This window comes from Gouania willdenowi, chromosome 9, assembly GCF_900634775.1.
Source record: "Gouania willdenowi chromosome 9, fGouWil2.1, whole genome shotgun sequence".
In the NCBI taxonomy this organism is placed as follows: Eukaryota; Metazoa; Chordata; class Actinopteri; order Blenniiformes; family Gobiesocidae; genus Gouania; species Gouania willdenowi.
Genome location: NC_041052.1, coordinates 37,090,988 through 37,113,022, shown reverse-complemented (window position 1 = coordinate 37,113,022; position 22,035 = coordinate 37,090,988). Strand labels below are relative to the sequence as shown.

At 35.1% G+C, this 22,035-nt stretch overlaps 1 protein-coding gene across 1 annotated transcript in view; it reads left to right on the top strand.

Moving 5' to 3' along the window:
• Positions 1-22,035, top strand: part of ube3b (ubiquitin protein ligase E3B) — a 30,224-nt gene that overhangs the window by 3,027 nt on the left and 5,162 nt on the right. The window contains exons 3-24 of the mRNA XM_028458480.1: positions 1,367-1,484; positions 1,696-1,755; positions 2,999-3,103; positions 4,316-4,412; positions 4,494-4,579; positions 4,671-4,753; positions 4,868-4,973; positions 5,055-5,175; positions 6,215-6,392; positions 8,986-9,152; positions 9,223-9,390; positions 11,527-11,698; positions 11,793-11,911; positions 11,992-12,106; positions 13,931-14,030; positions 15,586-15,705; positions 16,695-16,871; positions 16,949-17,059; positions 18,233-18,370; positions 18,466-18,531; positions 20,645-20,703; positions 20,794-20,976. Coding sequence (XP_028314281.1) covers positions 1,367-1,484; positions 1,696-1,755; positions 2,999-3,103; positions 4,316-4,412; positions 4,494-4,579; positions 4,671-4,753; positions 4,868-4,973; positions 5,055-5,175; positions 6,215-6,392; positions 8,986-9,152; positions 9,223-9,390; positions 11,527-11,698; positions 11,793-11,911; positions 11,992-12,106; positions 13,931-14,030; positions 15,586-15,705; positions 16,695-16,871; positions 16,949-17,059; positions 18,233-18,370; positions 18,466-18,531; positions 20,645-20,703; positions 20,794-20,976 — 2,649 coding nt within the window. The remainder of the gene's footprint in view (positions 1-1,366; positions 1,485-1,695; positions 1,756-2,998; positions 3,104-4,315; positions 4,413-4,493; positions 4,580-4,670; positions 4,754-4,867; positions 4,974-5,054; positions 5,176-6,214; positions 6,393-8,985; positions 9,153-9,222; positions 9,391-11,526; positions 11,699-11,792; positions 11,912-11,991; positions 12,107-13,930; positions 14,031-15,585; positions 15,706-16,694; positions 16,872-16,948; positions 17,060-18,232; positions 18,371-18,465; positions 18,532-20,644; positions 20,704-20,793; positions 20,977-22,035) is intronic.

The window sequence follows — 22,035 nt, the reverse complement described above, 5'->3', positions numbered from 1 at the left end:
AATTGAATCGCAGTACTTTTTTTACACAACAGAGGGCGCTATATATTTATCCCTTCTCTTGTTTAAAAGTGTTGGCGGTGGGCGGAATCTGCTACTACTTTGTTTCTGGCTGCGTTCTACTCTTAAACATGTTCATAAATGATTCCTTGCCCCTTTAGCACCGAAAGAATATCTGTAATATTACGTGAATATCTGTAAGAGGCACATTTTTCTATTAGCTCTGTCTGCTAACACATAACATTTCTTCTTCACTGCAAGAATTTCTGCATGCCAACCGACCACTGGGTTGCCAGCGCCCTCTGCTGGTCCAAACAAATATCTGACGTAAATACAGTGAAATGACTGTTTTTTTTGAAAGTCCAATTGTTAAGGCACCAAATACATTTTCAGTTGCACTTTTAAAAAAGAAAAAGAAGTATTATGCAGTTTTGCATTGTTTACTACAGAACCAGAATTTAAATTAATAGGCTTCTTCTTCATTTGTATTATTCCTTTATTTATTTCATTCAAGATTAATTTTTAGTTAAATTGCATTGTTTTCAATAGATTATCAAGGGATTCTTTTGACAATGAAAAATAGTACAGTATTTTCACAAAAAAAATAAAGGAATATTTTTCAGTCATTTGTATACAGTCCCATTTTGTAAAATAAATCGTGAGAGAATCGTATCGTGAACCCAGTATCGTGAATCGAATCGTATCGGGAGTTGAGTGAATTGTTACATCCCTAGAATCTATCGCTTCCTCCCTCTGCCAGGCTTGTTCTGTACCATGTGGCTGTCTTTGACATTTATGGATTTTGCTTTTCACTCCAGTTCTTGACACTTGGATAGATTTGTATACCCTTCTCCTGCTTCGTATGCATCAATAATTATTTTTCTCAAGTCCAACCTGATTTCTTTCGTTTTCGGGCATGGTGCTTTCTCAACTGACCGCTCAATGACCCACACTGATGCTTTTATACTATGTTTCAACTTAATTGTTGAGTAAATGAATCCGATTCACCACAAAGTAGTTTGTGCAATGACTTAATAAATGGTAATTTTTTGAAAAAGGCTAATACTAATAATGTTCCAGGTCATTTTAGTTGTTTCCCTAAATAATTATTTTTCAGTGTGCACCAATTATAAATAATTTATATCTTCTAAAGAAAACCAGTATGTTCAGAAATTCTATGTTGAAAATTTCTTGTTCTGCTGAAAAAGTACTCAAAAAATGTTGAAGATAGAATCCCTCATTACTGGATGAATAAAGGCATATTGTATTTTACCCTGTCCTACGTTCTTTATCGTCTGGCTGTGATGTGAAAAGCTCAGAGTGCTCATTCTCATCACTCACTCACTATTTCTATTCTTTGTCTGAACAGGAAAGAGGTGGACGACTATTTCCAAGCTCCAGAAACTGGGTCATCAAAAAGAAATGCACTTTCAATTTTCAAAACCGCCCGGAAGTTATTGTTCATATATCGGCCAGAGGATAAAATGGTGGGTTCCTTGTTGTACTGCTTCAGTCCATTTATTTTAAATATTTATTAGCACAGCCATTATGTTGCATAAGCACGAGTTTCCTGATATTGTGAAATGGTTACTGTAATCTATGTCTTGTTGAAGACATTCAGACACTGTTGTGTGATAGTTTACACTCTTTTCTGTGTGACTAAAATTCTGTCATTGTGTTTTTTGTTTTTGTTTTTAGAGGTTTGAAAAGCTCTGCCGTTCTATCCTGGCCAGCATGGAGGCTGAAAATGAGCCGAAAGTGAGAACACTTACAAGATTTCTTTTCACATTGTTCTTTAAAGAGTAACTAAACCCCGAAACCATTTTTTACTGCTGAAAACAAATGCATTGGTTATGATTAACTGGTAGTGTTATTGATTCATTCTTGTCCAACTCTTCACATGAGGGTCAAAGTATTTTATGTTGTTGTAAAAAAGAGTGACTGCCCTTCAAGGTTTGGATCAATTAATTTTTTCAATAACAACAATTATAATTCCATTATCCATGTTCAATTACAATTACGATGACTGGCATTTTTTCCAATTACAATTAAGACTACAATTATTATTTTCCCCCTGAAAGTCAATTACAATTACCTTCTGAATTACTAAAGTTCAAATTCAATTAATCACAATTACTAAGCCTTTAATAAATAAATAACCATCCTCTTGTGTTAGCTTTCTGTTAGCATCTCTTATGATAACGGGTCAGTTTTGACCCGTGTCCTAAATCAGCTGTAAACTACACAAAAAAAATATCAATCATCTAATTTTACCTTGTTAGGCTTTCTAATCCATGAAAATATTGGTATTAATATTTATGGTGTGGACGTCTGAGCCTTTTTTTGTGAGTATACCCCTCCGTTTTGTAATGTTGAAATGATCCTCAAGAGAACCAACAGGTAAACTTGATATGAAACATATTTTAATAATTGTTAACTTTGTATGTGTAGCCATAGCACTGTAACATGCCTCCCCTATTTTGCATTTAATTAAATTGTAATTGACAATTTTTAAAGAATTTTCATGCCGATTACAATTACAAAGTCAAATGTCTGAACTAAATTACAATTTTAGTTAAAAAATATAATTACATCCTAACTGTAATGATCAATTACACAATTACAATTATAAATGACCCCAACCCTGCAATTAATTGGCTGAGAATGGAAGTTTGTGATATTTTGGTGGCTTCTTATATCACGAGCCACCACTATTGGCTCCGCCCCTTCTATAAAAACTAGCACCTGTGGAATCTCCAATGTGTCGTAAGTAGGTTTGGATGTAGAGAATTTTGAATAGAGAGGTATAGTGAGTATTGAGTAGCTAGTTAGCGTAGCATAGATTATTCTTTGGAGATTTCATAGTGTTGACCGGATGGATTTTAACTGCTCCGGGAGCCCCGCCCATAATCAAGGGTTTTTTAATTGCTAAAACTTAACGGTTGAGTTACTTTTTAATGTCATCATTGGCTCACAGAGTGTTTGGATGTTTGTGTTCCAGGTTTGGTATGTTTCCTTGGCGCTCTCCAAAGACCTCACCATCCCTTGGCTCAAACAGATAAAGGACGTCCTGTGGATTGGTTGTCAGCTTCTCAAAAAACTGAAGGTCGTTAAATACAATAAACACCTTTTTTCTGTAGTTTTATGAATATAATGTGGGGTTTATGTGCTTTGATCTCCTGACAAGTTTTGACTGTCAACTGACAGTCTTCTTCAGAGGCGTCTGCTGAACGCTTTAATGTTTTTTTGACTTCTGCATAATAATTCCAGCAAGTTAAAAAAATGTTTAATAAAATGCAAAGGCTCTTAACATATTATGTAAAAGTAACTAGTGCAGTGCCCGTAGGAAGTACGTCTTGCTATAGAAAACTGGGAGGTTAAGTAGCTTTTTCATGGATGGTTTAATTCAGATTAAAAGTTAAATCCTCTTTAAACTGACCTTGTAAACCAGCGGTGGGCAATCCTGGTCCTCAAGAATCACTATCCAGCATGTTTTTGATGTTTCCCTTTTCCAACACACCTTATTTAAATGATTAAGTCATCATCAAGCTCTGCAGAAGCCTGATAACGATCCTGGTCATTTCAATCAGGTGTGTTGGAAGAGGGAAACATCTAAAACATGCTGGATAGGGGCTCTTGAGGACCAGATTTGGCCACCACTGTTGTAAACACTTAATTCCTAATACAAATTACACGCACACACACACGGACGGCACCCCAGCCACGGCAACGCCTCCACCCAGGACAGGCTGCCCCCGGCTGGACACCGTCCCCCCTCTGCCCCGCTGCAATACAGAGTGATTGGCTCTGGTGCGCCCACAGGCTGACTCTAACCCGGCCAACTGTGCCGCTTGATCAAAGCCAGCAAAGACTCAATCCACAGTGGTTATGTCATCAGTCCTAAAATTTCATAACATTGTCCGCTCGCGGTGAACAATTTTATGAAATAATTCATTATCGGTATCATTGCGATCCAAACAAATCTGACGTTGCACACCTTTGAACCAAGCAGCAGTCATGTTGAAAGTCTCGGCTCTGTTTGTCCCTGAACCGCAGAGATATTTGAGCCACGCACACCCAGACAGAGATTTCTTGCTTTATAGATAGATATTACAAATCATTATGCGGAAGTCAAGGAAACATCAATGCGATCAGCAGACGCCTTTGAAGAAGACTGGCAACTGAGAGTCGAAACATGTCAGGAGATCAAAGTACATTTCCTGAAAAACAATTGTCTGAATAAGTCAAACCTTAAACTGTTATTTAAAAAGAATTATAATGTGAGGAGGATAACATTAATTTTGTTGTTGATTTCTAGCCGGACATACTTCAGGACAACAAGTTAATAACATTGTATCTCACCATGCTTGTGACTTTCACCGACACTTCAACTTGGCGGATAGTCCGAGGAAAGGGTGAGGGAGAAGAAGGCTGATGTATTTCCCATTTGTTCGTCTTTGTTTTTCATGATAAAATTGTTATTTTTGCTCTTAAAGGTGAAGCCCTCAGACCGGCTTTGACCAGGATTTGTGAAAACATCATGGGTCATCTAAATCAAAAGGGATTCTACTCAGTACTGCAGGTTAAGCTCACTACTATTATATTTTTCGGTGTAGTTTTTTTTCCTGCGTTTGAATCTAAATGCCCAGTTCATGTAATCTGTTGTCATTCAGATCTTGCTGACCAATGGTCTGGCTCGCTCTAAGCCATCCCTATCCAAAGGCACCCTGACAGCCATCTTCACTCTGTCGTTACGGTTAGCCAGCATCTTCTCTTGTCACTAAGTATTGGGAAAACTTGTATTACATGTCTGTGTGGCTGCTGTTTGAATAAAAGCTGCTTTTTTACGTTTTTATTCCCGTTTTTCCAGCCCCGTCATCGCTGCTCACTTTTCCGAGAACCTGCTTCGATTATTCCTTATTCACATCATGTCAGTTCCAGCCATCGTATCCCATCTAAATGTGCTCACTCCAGAGGTAAACTTTCTGTGTTAAATAATCATTGAATTGTTGAAAAAAAAAAAAAGAGAGATATTAATTGGTGCTTTGTGTGCTTAGTGCATGTCATTGATCCAGACGCACGACCTGCTGAGGAAGTTTATTCTGTTTCTCAGTCGTGAGGAGCAGTGCTCAGACATATGTGTGTGTCTGGAAGGCAGCCACACACTCTGCTTACTGGGTAAGCACTGGTACAGTGGTAACTATGATATTTACTTAACCCTCCTATTATCTTTGGGGTCATTTTGACTCCATTCAATGTTTATCATTCAAAAATAATTGTTGACAGTACTGTTTATTAACTGAAATTGTACTCAAGTACAAGTAAGTCATAATAAAATACTCAAGTACAAGTAAAAAGTAGCTCAATTAAATAGTACTCATAGTAAATGTTACTAGTTACTTTCACCCCCATGTTTATTTTTGGTAATAAATCTTGCCATGGTTCCCTTACATACAGTAAACATCTCATGTATAAACTTTAAAAGGAAGAGATGAAATCTTGCACAAGTGGAACTTAATTTATTTTCCACAAAAGCATCTGTATAAAATAAAAGGTCAAATTGTACAATTCTTTTGAAAATGAATAATACGTATTAGGCGATTGAAAATGGAAAAAATGACAACCTGTACCTGGATTTGTTGACAAGTTTGTACTTTTTACTAATTACATTGAAAGTAATAATGCAGGAAAAACAGAATACTGACCTTGACCTTAAATACGACCTTGAGCGAAGGTCAAGGTCAAACATTGAAAGGAAATGTTGTTCAATGGTACCAGTCTGAGCACTGAATCTCAATTTGTGGTCAAGTTCTAGGGAAAAAAATGTTTTTTGTTTTGGCTAAGCTAAGTCGTCCTGAGAGCGTTGAAGTCTTACTGTGTTGACGTAACCTTGACATTTTGGCTCCAAAAAAGGTTAACTGCACATCCTTGACATTGCCTCTAAGAGATGACATGTGTCATTAGTGCTGCATTAATAGCCTATAGGAGGAGTTCCTTTTGATTGTTGTCTGGTCATTTCATTTTTTGTAGTTTCACAATGTCCGTTGATCATTTTAAAACAAAAAAATTCTAATTACCTCAGTAACGGTTAATTATAGAAATGTAACAAATTACTTTACTTCTTTTAAAACTTAAGTACAGGTAAAATTACTGATTTAGAAATATATAGGTTATGGTGACTTCAATCTTTTTTACTCACTGTTCTCTCCTCCAACAGGGAACCTAATTCAGTTGGGCTACCTGAATGAAAAAGTCTTAGAAGAAGAGGCCAATCATTTTGTGAAGGATCTGACTGACATGCTGTCCTACTGTCAGAGATACGTTTCGCAGAAGAAGTCCAACCTGACTCACTGGCACCCTGTGCTTGGCTGGTTCTCACAAACGGTGGACTACGGGTCAGTCAACCCTTTTTTATTGAAGTCAATTTACTGTAAGTTCAATTCAACAATGAATTGAAAAGAAAAAAGGTCCATATTCTCCGTATCCCCAGGGGCGCTAATAAAGACATCATGGGCATAACTTTTTGTGTGATAGCAGCAGGGGTGGACTGGCCGACTGGCATACCGGGCATCGTCCCAGTGAGCCATCAACCCAAAGTGGGCCGGTCCGCTAAGTTTTTCCTGTTGATGAGCGAGTGGAGGCAGACATGTTAACAGGTGGCCCAAAATGGTTCAAAAGTGGCAAAAACATTGCAAGAAAAGAGTGTAGAGTGACTAAAATGGGCCAAAAGCAGGCAAAATGTGGCAAACAATAGTGAAAAATGTGGAACAAAGAGGCAACATGTAGGGAAAAAAATAAAACAAGTGGTATTTATTGGGCAAAAGTTCGTTTATTTGAATGAAAATTGGATAAAAGTGTGAAAAAGAACTTGCAAATATGGACAAAAATTAGGAAAAAAGGGATATTTGTTGGCAAAGGGTAGCTAAAGTCTGAAAAAAGTTTCAGAACCTTTTGAAAAGGGGCAAAAATGGGACAAAGGGAGTTGCAAAATATAAGTAGGTAAAAAGGTGTTAAAAGTTGTCTCCCATTTAAGGTTTGCTGGGGGAATAATAATTAAAATTAGGACATAAAGAGCCACATATTGAGTATTACTGACTTAATAACAGCTTGTACATGGTGTCTACTGATAATGTAGTGGGCTGGTCTGGACACAAAATACCAGGGCTGAATTTTTGTCCCAGTCCACCCCTGGATAGCAGAAGTATCGAACATACAGTGCCGTGAAAAAGTATTTGGAAATTTACCAGAAAACTTTCTGTCCCTGTGCAACCTTTAATTAATCTGGATAAAACCAAATGTAGTTTTTGAAATGGCCAGGTCAAAGTCGGGAATTCTATCCAATGGAGATGCCGTAATGTGACGTAAATGGGCAGTTCATGCTCCAAAGCCCTGAAATGAGTTATGAGGCTGAGTTAAAACCATTCTACAAAGAAGAGTGGGACAAAATTCCTTCACAGTGATGCAAAAGACTTGTCATCACTTATTGTAAATGCTTGATTTCAGTTATTTCTGTAAAGAAAGTCTCCACCACCCATTAGGTTCAGGGGCAATGACTTTCTCTCATTGAGTTAGACGAGTTTGGATTCCCCTCCCCCCTTTAATAAATTAAATCATCTTTTAGAAATTACATTTTATATTGATTTGGCTTGTTTTTTGTGAGATTAAATTTGGTTTGATAATCCGGAACATATCAGTGTGATAAATATGCAAAATGATCAGTAATAATGAAGTCGCACTGTAGCATCTAATATAAAATTAAGATTTAGTGACATATAGTTAGTGTATGTTAAAAGAGATCACAAAATATCACAAGATCTGGACATTACTATAGAATAGAATAATTATTGTCATTGTATGTCATTTGAACAATGATATTGCAGTGATAAAAATACATTAAAACAGAAATAAGTCATTATAGAAGACATTACAAGTGATGGATAAAGTAGTGAATAGCTAAAAAAAATCTCTAGCCATTTGGTCAGAGATTTCTGGTTTGTGCTTTTTCAAATAGCATTTATTTTGTAAATAATTTTGCAAACATTTGATTATTGCAGGTGTATAGCATGTATTTGAGGCTTTTGTTTTGAAAAGACAGAAGAGGAAGTTTGTAGTTCAGTATTCAGGGGGCTTTGCATTTATTTGTTCCTAATTTATGCTTTAATTTGTTTTGTCAAAAAAGAAACATCACACACTAATAATCTGACAGTAGCTGCCAGGGTTGGGGTCTATTACTTTTTCCAGTTACAATTACTTTTTCAGTTACCCGTGTTCAATTACAATTCAATTATGATTACTGAGCTTGAAATAAATAACCTAATAAAAGTTAACCTTCCTCTTGTGCTAGCTTTCTGTTAAAATCTCTTATAATAACGGGTCCTAAATCAGCTGTAAAATACACTAAAAACAAATATCTATTATTTAATTTCTTTCTTATCTATTGGTTACCTTGTTTGGCTTCCTAATCAATGAAAATATAGGTTTTCATATTTTTGGTGTGGGCGTCTGAGCCTTTTTGTGTCAGTATACCCCTAGATTTTTTATTTTATTTTTTAAATGGTAAAATGTGGGAAAGCTTGATATGAAACATATTTTAATAATTATTAACTAAATATGTGTAAAACTGTACATAGAACTTTAACATGGTTCAACAGTTTTGTGTTAAATTAGAAGTGACAATTTTTATAGAATTTTTAAGGTAATTACAATTGCAAATTCAATTATCTAAACTCAATTACAATTTAATTATGATTACAACAGCAACAGATTTTTTAAAACTAGAATTACATTTTTAATTATGCCATAATTGTAATTAATCATCCATTACGTGAACACCAACCCTGGTAGCAGTCACAAAAATAAGGTGGAAAAACTAATACATGTATTTGTTGTGTTTTAAAAAGATGTAAATTGATGTAAGTTGTGTGGATTCAACAAAAAGCCACTAATGTAATGTCACTTAACTTTTTTTTTGTACTCTGTGTGTTCCAGTCTCAATGAGTCGATGCCACTGGTCACTAAACAGCTCCAGCACCTGTGGGGCGTGTGCGTGATCCGCACGCTCTTCAGTGACGTTCTTTCCAAAAAGCTGGAGAGTCAGGAGCCCACTCCACCACCTCCACAGCCCAGCACGTCCCAAAACAATCTTCCAGTTAAAAGTAGGAGACACAAACCTGGTGTTTCACACACAGAGGAGCCTTTTGTAATAAACCTGTTTCTGTTTTGAAGATCTCTTTAAGCGAGCGTTTCAGAAGTCCGCTTCTGTTCGAAACATCCTTAAACCCGTGGGTGGAAAGAGAGTGGACTCTGCTGAAGTGCAGAAGGTTTGCAGCATCTGCGTGCTCTACCAGACCGCTCTGTCCACACTGACACAAATACGCCTGCAGATCCTCACAGGTTGGTACAAAAGATATTCAAACGATCACAGAACCAGCGTTTGGGTCAATTATAATTATTTTTTTGTTCTGTATTTTTGTTTGAACAATCACAAAAAGTTTACAAAGTGTGGCAATCAACACAATTTGACAAATACAATAATAAAGTAAATAAATGACTGTGATCTTTACAAGTGATTTTTCTGAAAACAAAAGTCAGAGAGAAATAAAAAAAACAGTTATATTAAATTAAATAAATCTGGAAAAACCAAGAATATTTCTTTCTTCAATCGCCCTCTTTTAAATGTAGGTTTCAAAACTAATATAATGAAATAAAAAATAAAATAAAATAAAAGTGTACATAGTTTTATATATCAACATACATACCCATATACAACACTTAAAAATAACATTTATCACAGTTATACTCAACACAATTACAAATTAAACTTTATTTTTTCTGCTTATTTGCCACTAAAAGCTTTTATCTTCATACTCAGAAGTTCAAAGATCACAATAACAATATAATAGGGCTGTCCCGATCCGATATTGATATTGGATATTGGTCCGATATCAGCCAGAAAACGAATATCGGATTTTATCGAACTGCATCTAAAATCTTCGATACAATATATATTGATTTATTTTTTCAATATCTTTCATTTTATTTTTTAAAAGGTTAATTATTTGTAATCAATTGATTTATAATAAATGGGTCTGTTTTTTTAATAATCAAGCCTTTTCTAACATTCCACACTACAAAATAAGTAATAAAAGTATGTGTGATTCGTACTGTTATTGTATCGGATCGGCATCGGCTAAGCGTGGTCACAATATTGGTATCGTATCGGAAGTGAAAAAGTTGTATCGGGACATCACTACTATATACAAAAGAACCAGGAGAGTCACCTGAAGAGGTGGGGTGTGCGTGGGGCGAGGTTAAAGAAAATGTTTCTCTCATGTGGTCAATTACAATTGTAATTGGTAATTAATTACAATTATAATGTAATTTTAATTGTAGTCATAATTGTTCATTAATTACAATGATGACGGAATTATAATTGTAGTTATAATAGAGAGAAATATGTTGCTGTCGTCATCATAATTGAATTGTAATTAAGTTCAGATAATTGACTTTGTAATTGTAATTGGCATAAAAACTGTCATTTACAATTTAATTAAATGAAAAACTGGGGAACCTTGTTACAGTTCTATGGCTTACACATAAGGGTGTGCGAGCTGATGATATTAGATCGTTAAGTATTAAAACATGACCACCATCTGCCAAATCACCGTAGAACCGTCTACGGTGCACATTTTATCCCCTGCGGTGCCCTGTCTGTGCCATATGTCTGTGGCCCGTACACAGAACATCCAAAGGTTTTTTGAAAGAAATTTGAATTTAGTCTTAGTCTTACTCTGTTGACAAAAATTATTTTTAGTTTTAGTCAAGATTTATTCATCTGATTTGTTTTAATTTTAGTCTTATTTTAGTTGACTAAAATACCAAGCAATTGAACCAGGGTTGGAGTCAATTGTAATTATAATCACGTAATAGACAATTAATTACAATTATTACACAATTGTAATTTAAAAATCTGTTGTAATCATAAATGAATTGTAATTGAATTCAAATGCAAACCTGGGGGACAGTTCTATGTCTTACACACATACATACACGTACATAGTTAACAGTCATTGAAGTATGTTTCGTAACAAGTTGTCCAGTGTCAGTTCTTTTCAAGCTCATTTTACCGTTTAAAAAAATGACATCAAGGGGTATTAATACCATATTAATACCAATATTTTCATTGATTAGGAATCCCAACAAAGTAACCAAGAGATAAAAAGCAAATTGGAAGATCATAAGAGATGCTAACAGAAAGCTAACACAAGAGGAAGGTTAAATGTTATTAGGTTATTTATTAGAGGCTCACTAATAGAAATTATTTGTAATTGAACTTTTTGTAATCAAATAATATTTGACCTTCGGGGGAAAAATAATAATTGTAATTTTAATTGGAGAAAATGCCGGCCAACCTAATCATAATTGAGCTGTAATTGGAGATATAAATGTAATTTAAAATGTTGACCCCAAACCATGCCCAGAACTTTGTGAAAACCCTCCAGACATTAATTACATGGTGTTTCTCTGCAGGTTTGACACATCTTGATGACCTTCTGCCTAAACTGTGGGCTTTTATCTGTGAGCTGGGCCCTCAGGGGGGCCTCAAGCTCTTTATGGAGTGTCTGAACAACGACACTGAGGAGTCCAAGCAGCTCCTGGCTATGCTCATGCTCTTCTGCGACTGTTCACGGCACCTCATCACGTAATTCCACCACTTTCTCTCTCTGTTTATCTTTGTGTTTTTTTTTTTTTCAAACATAACGTGTTGAATATCACACTTGTTAACTGTGTTGCAGGATTCTAGATGATATTGAAGTCTATGAAGAGCAAACTTCCTTCAAGATTGAGGAGCTCATCACTATTTCCTCTTTTCTGAACACCTTTGTGTATAAAATGATCTGGGACGGCATCTTAGGTGAGTGGATGGATTGTTAACAATTAGACCTTTTTAAGAGGACAGCTTTGTTTTTTAACATATCACATGTTTAACAATAGAAAATGCAAAGGGGGAGAAGCTGGAGCTGTTCCACAGTGTTCATGGCTGGCTGATGGTGCTTTATGAGCGCGACTGCAGGCGAAGATTCACCCCGGACGACCACTGGTTACGAAAGTAAACGCCAACATTTAACTTTCCTCTTTAAAAAATGAGTTTAGGATCACAAAGGGGAGGAGAGTTTCTGGTAAATATCCAGAGGAAGTTAAGCTCAGTGATTCTGGCAAAAGTATAAGCTTTTCATGGGAATTATTTTATGGAATTAACCAGAAATGGGAATAATTTGAAATAACTATCATATCCAAACATACATTAAATATTAGCATCTATATATATATAAAAAAAAAAATACAATTACATTTTGCACAGGAATTAATGAAACATTTTCCAAATTAAAGGTTGGCCCTTCAACAGGGATGATAATATAGTTTGGAAAATACATTTTATCATCTAAAATATCATTTATTTAAAATTACTTCCAATTTCCGGTTAATTTCAATAAATAATTGCTGAGCTTAAAGCTGCAGCAGGCAATATGTATTTCATTTTGTTATCAAATATTTATCAAAGATTATTTTCTTGAAAGAAAAACCAAAATGTTTGTTTTGCTCTCCACTATAAACAGCCCGCAATGCCCTGAAATAAAGGTGCCAGAGACCAGGGACCCCCACAGTACCTGAAGGTGGTTGAACACAGACATGTGGAGACAGGGTCATCTATTAGGGGGATAAAGGGGTCCATCCATAAAGTCAGCAAAATGATGGTCCATTGTTCTATGAATCTGTGATAAACACATTTATTTATTTATTTATATGACTAATATTTGCTGTTTTCCAGGAAGTGTATTATTATTTGTGCCATAGTATAAAGTCATCTTAAAGATGTAAATCCTTGTTTTAATCAGAAAATAAAAGTGACCAAAAACCACAGAACTTGGTTAAAAGTTGTAAATTAGAGTGGCCAAAAACAGTGTCAATATTTCCTTTCAAGTGGCAGAAATGAGGGGGGGGGTGTCAGGGTATTGTCATTTAAAAAGTAGGAACAATTAGTTTAAACTGGCAAATAATGGGCATGACAAATCGTGAATATGGTTAAACTGGCAAAAATAAGCATGAAATATGGTGAAAAGAGGTTAAAAACAATAATGGGTCAACATTATATGCAACATTAGAACATTAGGTGGGAAAAGTGGTGGAAAGGGTTTAAAAGTGCCAAAAATGACTTGAAAGTGGAAAAAATATGCAGAAAAGGCATTGAAATTTTATGGAGAAGTGGCAGAAAAGAGAGTAATGTAGCAAAAAGGCAGTAAAAGGAGCAAAAATACAGAAATAGAAAATATGGCAAGTTTGGTGTAGTTGCAGAAAAAGGGTAAAAATGAGCAAAAACAGGCTCAAATTGCAAAAAACATATTCTTAAGTTTCTGGTGACGCCCTCCCAGTGTCTTGCGAACCCAAGGTTGAGAACGCCTGTTGTAGACGGATGCATAGAAGTGTTTTTTCCTTCATTCTTACTGTGATTTATTGTTTGTTCACCAGACAAAGAGGACAGTGATTGGCTTGACTCCATTTTTTCTTCCTGTTTGTTCCCAGTATTTCCTGTGGTATCAGAATAAAGTAAAAACATGTTGATGCGCCTGTTTCCACTAACCCACATCCCACAATGCAATGCGCAAAACTTTTCTGACATTGTCATGAGCAGTGGAGTTCAAAACAAACTTTTAAACAGCAATGTCAACATTTAACATCTTTTTTTTTTGATCAAATGATCTTGGATGTATTGATCTACGTGGTCTGATCAAAATCTCATCATCTCCAGCAGTTTTGAGTTTCTGTGGAAATTTACCAGAAATTTTCTGACCCTGTGCAACCTTGAATGAGTCACACTGTAATCAGGAATCTGTAATGAAAGCTCAGTCCTAAAGGTTCCTGTTATTGTTCTCAGGGATCTAAAGCCGAGCCTTCTATTCCAAGAGCTGGAGAAAGGCAAGAAAAGAGCACAACTCTTATTGCAGTACATCCCTCATGTGATTCCACATAAAAATGTAAGTAAACAAGTATGGACTAGTGCCACAAGTGAGTATACAAATACACCGTTCATTAATAAATTAAAAGTTTTAATAATTCATGAAATGTGAAATGGATTAAATTAATTATTGACACATTTCATTTTCATTCTGAAAAGCATGAAGTATAAATATTTACTATTTATTAGTTTATTTATTTCATGATCTGGTGTTGCAGCACTTCGTGAATGAATTTGATCTGTCAAACTCGCTCGTCACAGTCTGTGGGGGGTGGTTTCCTAACACTTGATTGGTTACCTGCACATCAAGTCAAGCTCAATCGATCCCTGACAATGGATTGAGGCAGAGCTAGTAAACATTATTGTGATACACTGGGTGGTGCTATACAATCTATACATTGGTTTTGTATGATATTCCTGCGTCTACATGCTCAGCGAGGTCTGAAATCAACTCCCTGGAAAGTTCATGCACATCCTCCATTGTCACAGCCACCAGGATTGGAAAGAGTGAAGACCAAAGCAATGGATTTTGATGGATTGACGTTAACCCCGCCCCCTCAGACTTTGACAAGCGAGTTTGACAGATAAAATTATTTCATGAAGTGCTGCAACATCATGAAATAAATACTGAAATATTTATACTTCATACTTTTTAGAATGAAAATGAAATGTAAAATAAATGTAATTAATTTTTGGCACATTTAATTAATTATTGACACTTTTAATTAATTAATGAAAGCTGTATTTATTTATTTATATATTTATTTATGGCACTCCTCGTCCTCCATAAACAAGATTACGACGGTCTCTTTGGATTATATTCTTACCAGGGTTCGGGTCAATTATAATTGTAATCACGTAATTGACAATTAATTAAAATTATGATGTGATTTTAATTGGAATTGGAATTTTTTTTGCTGCTGTAATCATAATTTAAATGTAATTGAGGTCAGATAATTGACTTTGTAATTGCTTTGGAAATTCTATAAAAACTTTCATTTATAATTTAATAAAATGCAAACTTGGGGAACCATGTTACCGTTCTATGAGTTACACATACGTAGTTAACAATCATTAAAATCATAAAATCAACTTTTCCCACTACTTGTCACTTCTCTTGAGAATCATTTTACCATAAAAAAATGGAAATGGGGGGGTATGCTGACAGAAAAAAGGCTAATATTATTGCTATTAATTTTCATATTAATACCAATATTTTCATAGATTAGGAAGCCTAACAAGGTAATCAAGAGACGAAAAACAAATTTGATGATAGATAATAGTTTTTAGTGCATTTTACAGCTGATTTAAGACATGGGTCAAAACTGACATTTTATTTAGTTATCTATCAAAGGCTCAGTAATTGTGATTAATTTAATTTGAACTTTAGTAATTGAGAATGTAATTGTAATAGATTTGCTGGGGGAAAATAATAATTGTTATTCTAAATGTAATTTGGACAAAATGCAGGTCACCATAACCATAATGAAGTTGTAATTGTACATGGATAATTAAAGACGTAATTGTAATAAGAAAATGTAATTAACCCAAGCTGCTTTTGTCTGTTTTTGTAGCGAGTGCTGCTGTTCAGAAACATCGTTACAAAAGAAAAGGAAAGTTTGGGATTAATAGAAACAAGCTCTGCTTCACCACATGTCACTCACATCACGATCCGTCGCTCACGGATGTTAGAGGTAAGTAGTCCGCACATTGCACGCTCTTTCACTCTGTTGCTGGGTCATTCCACGTTTCAACACATTTTTCAGACATCTCATGCACTTTGGTCTCAAAATATTCTGATTTTGTTACCAATTGTTTCTTAATAATTCAATTGGCACTCTAACTTTTAATCGGATGAATACTTTTTGAAAGATTGATGTAAAGGATTTTCAATATCCACGAGTGGTGTGATAACCCAAATCTGGGGTCCAGAATAAAAAGAAGTCGGACACTCAAGACTCAAAATATTGACAAGCTGCTGTTTGTCTCTCAAAACCTGTAGATTTAAACCTAATGTTCTTAACTTTTCTTTATACTCAGTAATTGTTATTAAAAAGTTGCACTCTATAACAGTGTATTCATAGTTGGCACATAGTACATTTTAAGTTTTGGGGTAAATTTTATAGTATTTATTATTATTCTTGTTTAAAGCTTTTCTTTTACACTCTAAACTATTAATATATTGTTTGTTTAAAAGTTGTTAAATAAAAATACAGATGTTTTTCCTAACATGATGAATAATTGTGATTAAAAATTGCGATTACAATTTTCATCCAAATAATTGTGATTATCATTTTGGCCATAATCGTGCAGCCCTACCCAGACCTCTGCAAACATTTGGGGTGCTGGCATGTCCACCAGATAGGATGTATAGCCGATGTTTTGGTACATTCTGAGGAGTAGGTGGAGCTGTATTACTATACCAAATTTCGGTTTCCTATATGGTGACATTTTTGAGATATTGGAAGCTGAAAATGGAAGAAAAATAAGGATGCACAAAAATCAACACATACCCCACGCACCAAATTGGCCATATCTCAAAAAGTATTGATCCAATCAAACTAAATATTTACAGCGTGTCTATTGAATAATTAAAGAACAATTGGTAAAAATGTCATAATTTGTTGAGACCGAAGTGCGTGGGCCATTAGTGGAATGACTCTGCTTGTGTCCTAAACTAAAGGACGGGTACGATCAGCTCCGACGGCTCCCAGCGAATTCCATCAAAGGTGTCATTCGAGTAAAGTTTGTAAATGACCTCGGAGTGGACGAGGCTGGGATCGATCAGGACGGCGTCTTCAAAGAGTTTCTAGAGGAGATCATTAAAAAAGTTTTTAACCCTGCTCTAAATCTGTTTAAGGTAAGTATTCTGCCACCGTTCGTCGGCTCTGTTTCTTCTGTCGAGTTTGATCCGAGGTTTTTTTCTTTTCCTCATAGACGACAAGTGGAAACGAAAGGTTGTACCCGTCGCCTACGTCGTATATCCATGAGAACCATTTGCAGCTTTTTGAGTTTGTGGGGAAGATGCTTGGGAAAGCTGTATATGAGGTACGTTGTGTCATTAATCAATGCATCGCTACCTTTTCTGGACCAACAGTTTTAAAACACGTGCGTGTCAACCTCTGAGATCAATACACAGAACAACATTTACGAGAAAAATGGCAGCTCAAAACTTTGTTTTGATTTTCAATGTAAACACGCGGTTTGTTGACATTGTGGGAAAAGTTTTGCGCATTACGAAGTGGGATGTGGAGGTTCTCAACCTTGGGGTCAGGACCCCATTTGGGATCCCGAGACACTGGAGGGGGTTGTCGGATGACTTCAAGAAACGAATAATATTTTCATTAACATTTTTAGGCCATTTTTGCTTATTTTTATCTTTATTCTGAAACTACACCAAACTTGCCATATTTTAACCTATTTTCATCACCTTTTTTTATATATATATATTTTTGCTCCTTTAAATTCATTTTTGGTACATTACTCACTTTTCTGTATATTTTTTCTACTTTCAAATGGATTTTCAGCACTTATAAACCCTTTCCACCACTTTTCCCAACTAATATTGCCTATATTGACCCGTTATTGTCACTTTTAACCTTTTTTTCATCATATTTCTTGCTTATTTTTGCCAATTTAACGACATTAACAATTTGTCATACCCATTATTTGCCAGTTTATATTAATTGTTCCTACTTTTTAAATTACAATACATTTATGTCACTTTTAAGCAAATGTTGGCACTTTGAACCCTTCAGTCTGTTTTTGGCCACTCTAATGTGCAATTTTTAACCAATTTCTGTGGTTTTTAAAATCCCATTTCACCACCTTTTCCCCAATTTTTTTTGTCACTTTTAACCCATTTTCAGATAAAACAAGGATTTACATCTTTTAGATGACTATATACTATGGTGCAAATAATAATAAAAGCACTGTATAACAGCGGATATTATGAATGAAGGAAAAACACTTTAATGCATCCATCTACAGGACTCCACATCCAACAATGCTATGCGCAAAACATTTTTGGACAATTTCAATATATGATTGTTTACTGTGGGGATGAAAACAAACTTTCGAGTGGCAATTTCAACCTTTTACATTCATTTTTTGAGCAAAAACTCATGGATTATTAACCTATGAGGCCTACACTTTGTCTTTATCTGATAAAAACTTCTCGTCTCCAGCAGACGATTAAAAGCGTCACATTCTTCTGTTCAGGGCATCGTTGTGGACGTCCCGTTTGCCTCATTCTTCCTCAGCCAGGTCTTGGGTCACCACCACAGCAGCTTCTACAGCTCCATTGATGAACTTCCGTCACTGGACTCTGAGTTTTATAAAAACTTAACATCCATCAAGGTCAGATAAAACTATCAACTGCCATCATATCTGGATGTTTGAGCTGTAAATTCTTACATTACTGCATTTCATGCTGTAATATTTCTTTTTTTTAGCGCTATGATGGAGACGTGGGAGATCTAGGACTGACGTTATCCTACGACGAGGATGTGATGGGACAGGTGGGGATGAGAATAACACAAGATATAATCAAATGTATCATGCAGGGTTAAGGATCAATTACATTTTTCAATTACAATTACGTCTTCAATTATCAATGTTCAATCACAACTCAGTTACAATATGATTATGTTGACAGGCATTTTTTCCAATTACAATTCAAATTACAATTATTGTGTTCCCCCATTAAGGTCAATTACAATTACCTTCTCAAATACTGAAGTTCATATTCAATAATCACAATTACCGAGCCTGAAATGAATAATTCCATTAAACTAAACCTTTTTCTTGTGTTAGCTTTCTGTTAGCATCTCTTATGATAATGGGTCAGTTTTGACCCATGTCTTGAATCAGCTGTAAAATACACTAAAAAATATGATCTTACAGGAAAAAATAACACAATAGAAAAATGTAATGCATTAATTGTTTCTTTTTTTGCACCGCAAACAGCGCGAAACCTTTCTCCATTGCACGCGTTCCCGGTAATACCCATAATACTGATGCACCGGCTACAACGGTAGAAGGTGAGAAGTCTTTGACTGCGTTAATTTTAGTATAAAAAACACACTGGATGGAAAACTAAAGCCCAGTTGTGTGGAAATTGTGCAAGAAAGAGTACGTGGATCACCGGAGGTCTTATAGCATCTAGCGGGACTTTTCCACCTCAATGCTAACTATGCAGCAGCTAGCGCGGACAGCGGTTCTTTGGACGTTACACTAGACCGAGCAGGCAGAGTGTCCCATACAATCCACACTGGAAAATGTGACAGGGTTCTGAGCCAAAATGAATAAGTCCATGAGTGACAAATTAATAAAGTCAGTAGATAAATATTTGTAGTGGACAATCGACCACTCTCAGTGGTAGAGGATGTGGGCGGGGCTACTACTATTAGAAGTGATGGCTTGATGTTATTACAGTACTTTATTTTGTGATGAACTTTGTTATTTTTGATGTGTTAATTTGAAGTACTGTGATTGATGGGTCTGTTTTATTTATTGTATATTATCTGAAGGAGAGAAAAACAACAAGTTTGGTGTTCAGTAATTGCATTGCTCAGAAAAGTGTGCTTTCTGTTTATGATGTGCTAACTTATAGCACTACATATGGACCTGATGTTTTATTTCATTTCTATTTTTTTATTATTTGGAGATCAGAATCAGAATCAGAATCATCTTTATTCGCCAAGTGTATGTTGTACACACGAGGAATTTGACTCGGTCAACTGTGTTCTCTCCAATAGTGAAAACATTCAACAATAAACAATCAACTAGAAAAGATGATAATAAGTATAAACATAAGTATAAATATAAACAGTAGTTAGACTAGAATGTGCAAATAACAAGATGATAATAATAAAAATAATAATAATAAAAAAAAAAAAAATAACAAAAATAAGAGTATAAAAAATAAATAAATAGATACAAAATAAAAATTAAAAAATAAGATAAAAGAAGGAAAATAATAGAAAAGAAAGATAATAATAAAATATAATAATAATAAAAGGAAAATAGATTGATTAAAGTACACATCAATATTCCCCCTGAGGGTCTAAACTAAAGGTGTCAGCAGCCCTTGGGTCTAGTCTCACATACAGTGGAATTTAAATGGTTCAAGTCTGTTAAAAACAATAAATGACTTCATAAAGCCACTTTGTTATACATCAGTCTTTCGATCTGCCACAATCATGTAATTTAAATGAAAATACTTCAAGTTGAGGGCGTTTCTCAGCTTTTTTAGGTGAGATTGTAAAGACATTTATTGGTTTAATTAATCACAGATCAAAATAATCGTGAATATAATTTTTGCCATAATTGTGCAGCCCTACCTGAACCCAACAAAGTGGCTGGGTGTTGATCAAAAATGGCACGACTAAGAACATGTGTTATGTTCAATATGCCTTCATAAACAGTTTATGAAGAGACCATGAAACGAAAATAAAGAAGATAATCACAAAAAAAAAATGACTTAGTAACGGTTTGTTGTAGAAATGTAAAGTCAAATTACTAATTTAGAAATATACTTATAAAAGCAACTCATTTACAATTACATTACTTTCACCTCTGACCCTGGTATCACGTCATGTATGTGTAATCGTCCCTTGTTTTGTCCTACAGCTTGTCTGTCATGAGCTGATACCTGGAGGAAAAACGATGCCAGTGACCAATGAGAACAAGTATGTTAACGTCAGAATAAAGCAGCGTGTTTTCTCTTTACTTCTGTGTAGAAACAGAAACCAGAGTGCATATTTTTTTATCTCGTGCAGGATTAGCTACATTCACCTCATGGCCCACTTCCGGATGCACACACAGATCAAAGAGCAAACGGCTGCTTTTATCCGCGGCTTCCGCAGCATCATTAACCCGGAGTGGTTGCACATGTTTTCCACGCCTGAGGTTCAGCGCCTCGTCTCAGGCGATAACGCCGAGATTGATCTCGACGACCTCAAGTAAGTCATATATTCTATGTTAATGTTTTTCTTTTATTCAGACAACTTTTTCTCAGGAAATTTACCTTTGATCTCCTGTCAACTGCCAGTCTTCCTTAGAGGCGTCTGATTATCGCTTTGATGTGTCATTATGAGTTCTTTCTGGGCGTGGCCAACTTGACAGTCGAAACATGTCGGGAGATAAAAGTAAATTTCCTAAAGAAAACCTTGTACGAATAAAAGAAAACCATAACATATTACTCAAAAAGAAGAATAAATGAATTTGCTGAAATTAGTAATACATTATCTTTCATATGTTTTTATCCCATATTAGATTATTATCATTTTGAAGTATTTGCCAAACACTAAAAATGTTGTTTTTCATTTTGACTCTTGACTGATCTTGCTTACATTCCAACAATAATTATAGCTGCTGCGTAGCAATGGTCTGGGCCAGGGAATTTTATGCAAAAGTTTGGCAATTCTGACCAAGTGTAGGAAGAAGAAAAAAAACGTGGCATTCTAATATGAATTTTACATCAGTTTAGGCATGAACTCATAATTTGTGGCACAAGAAACATCCTTTATGTCACTGAATATTACGTGTAGCTTTGCCAGTCACCTGTGTGCAAGACAGCAGCTGTTAGCGTTCAAAGGCAGATTTCAAACCCTCCTCAAAAATTAAGTTAAGACGAAAAGCTAACGAGACAGCACGTAGATGTTGGTAATTTGTTTTTAGCAATGGTTTATTGACTCCATAAGTTGAAAACAGGTGTTTAAAAATAAAATTTTTGCATTGACCCCTATTGTTAACATAAGAACAAAATCCAAAATGCTGTGAAAGAAAAAAAAAAAAAGATAAAATTCTGATATTTTCCAAACATCATCTACCTTAACTTGAAAATGTTGTAATTTTCTATAAACATTGAAAATGTAATTAATGAGAATTTGCAGGTATATGTTTACATCACGTTTATAGTCAAACAATTTCAAGAGCTAGGTTTATTAAACTTTACAGTTTTCGATAAAAACAGTGATAGACTTGATCATTTTCAATTGGTTTAAATGTACCAAACATTT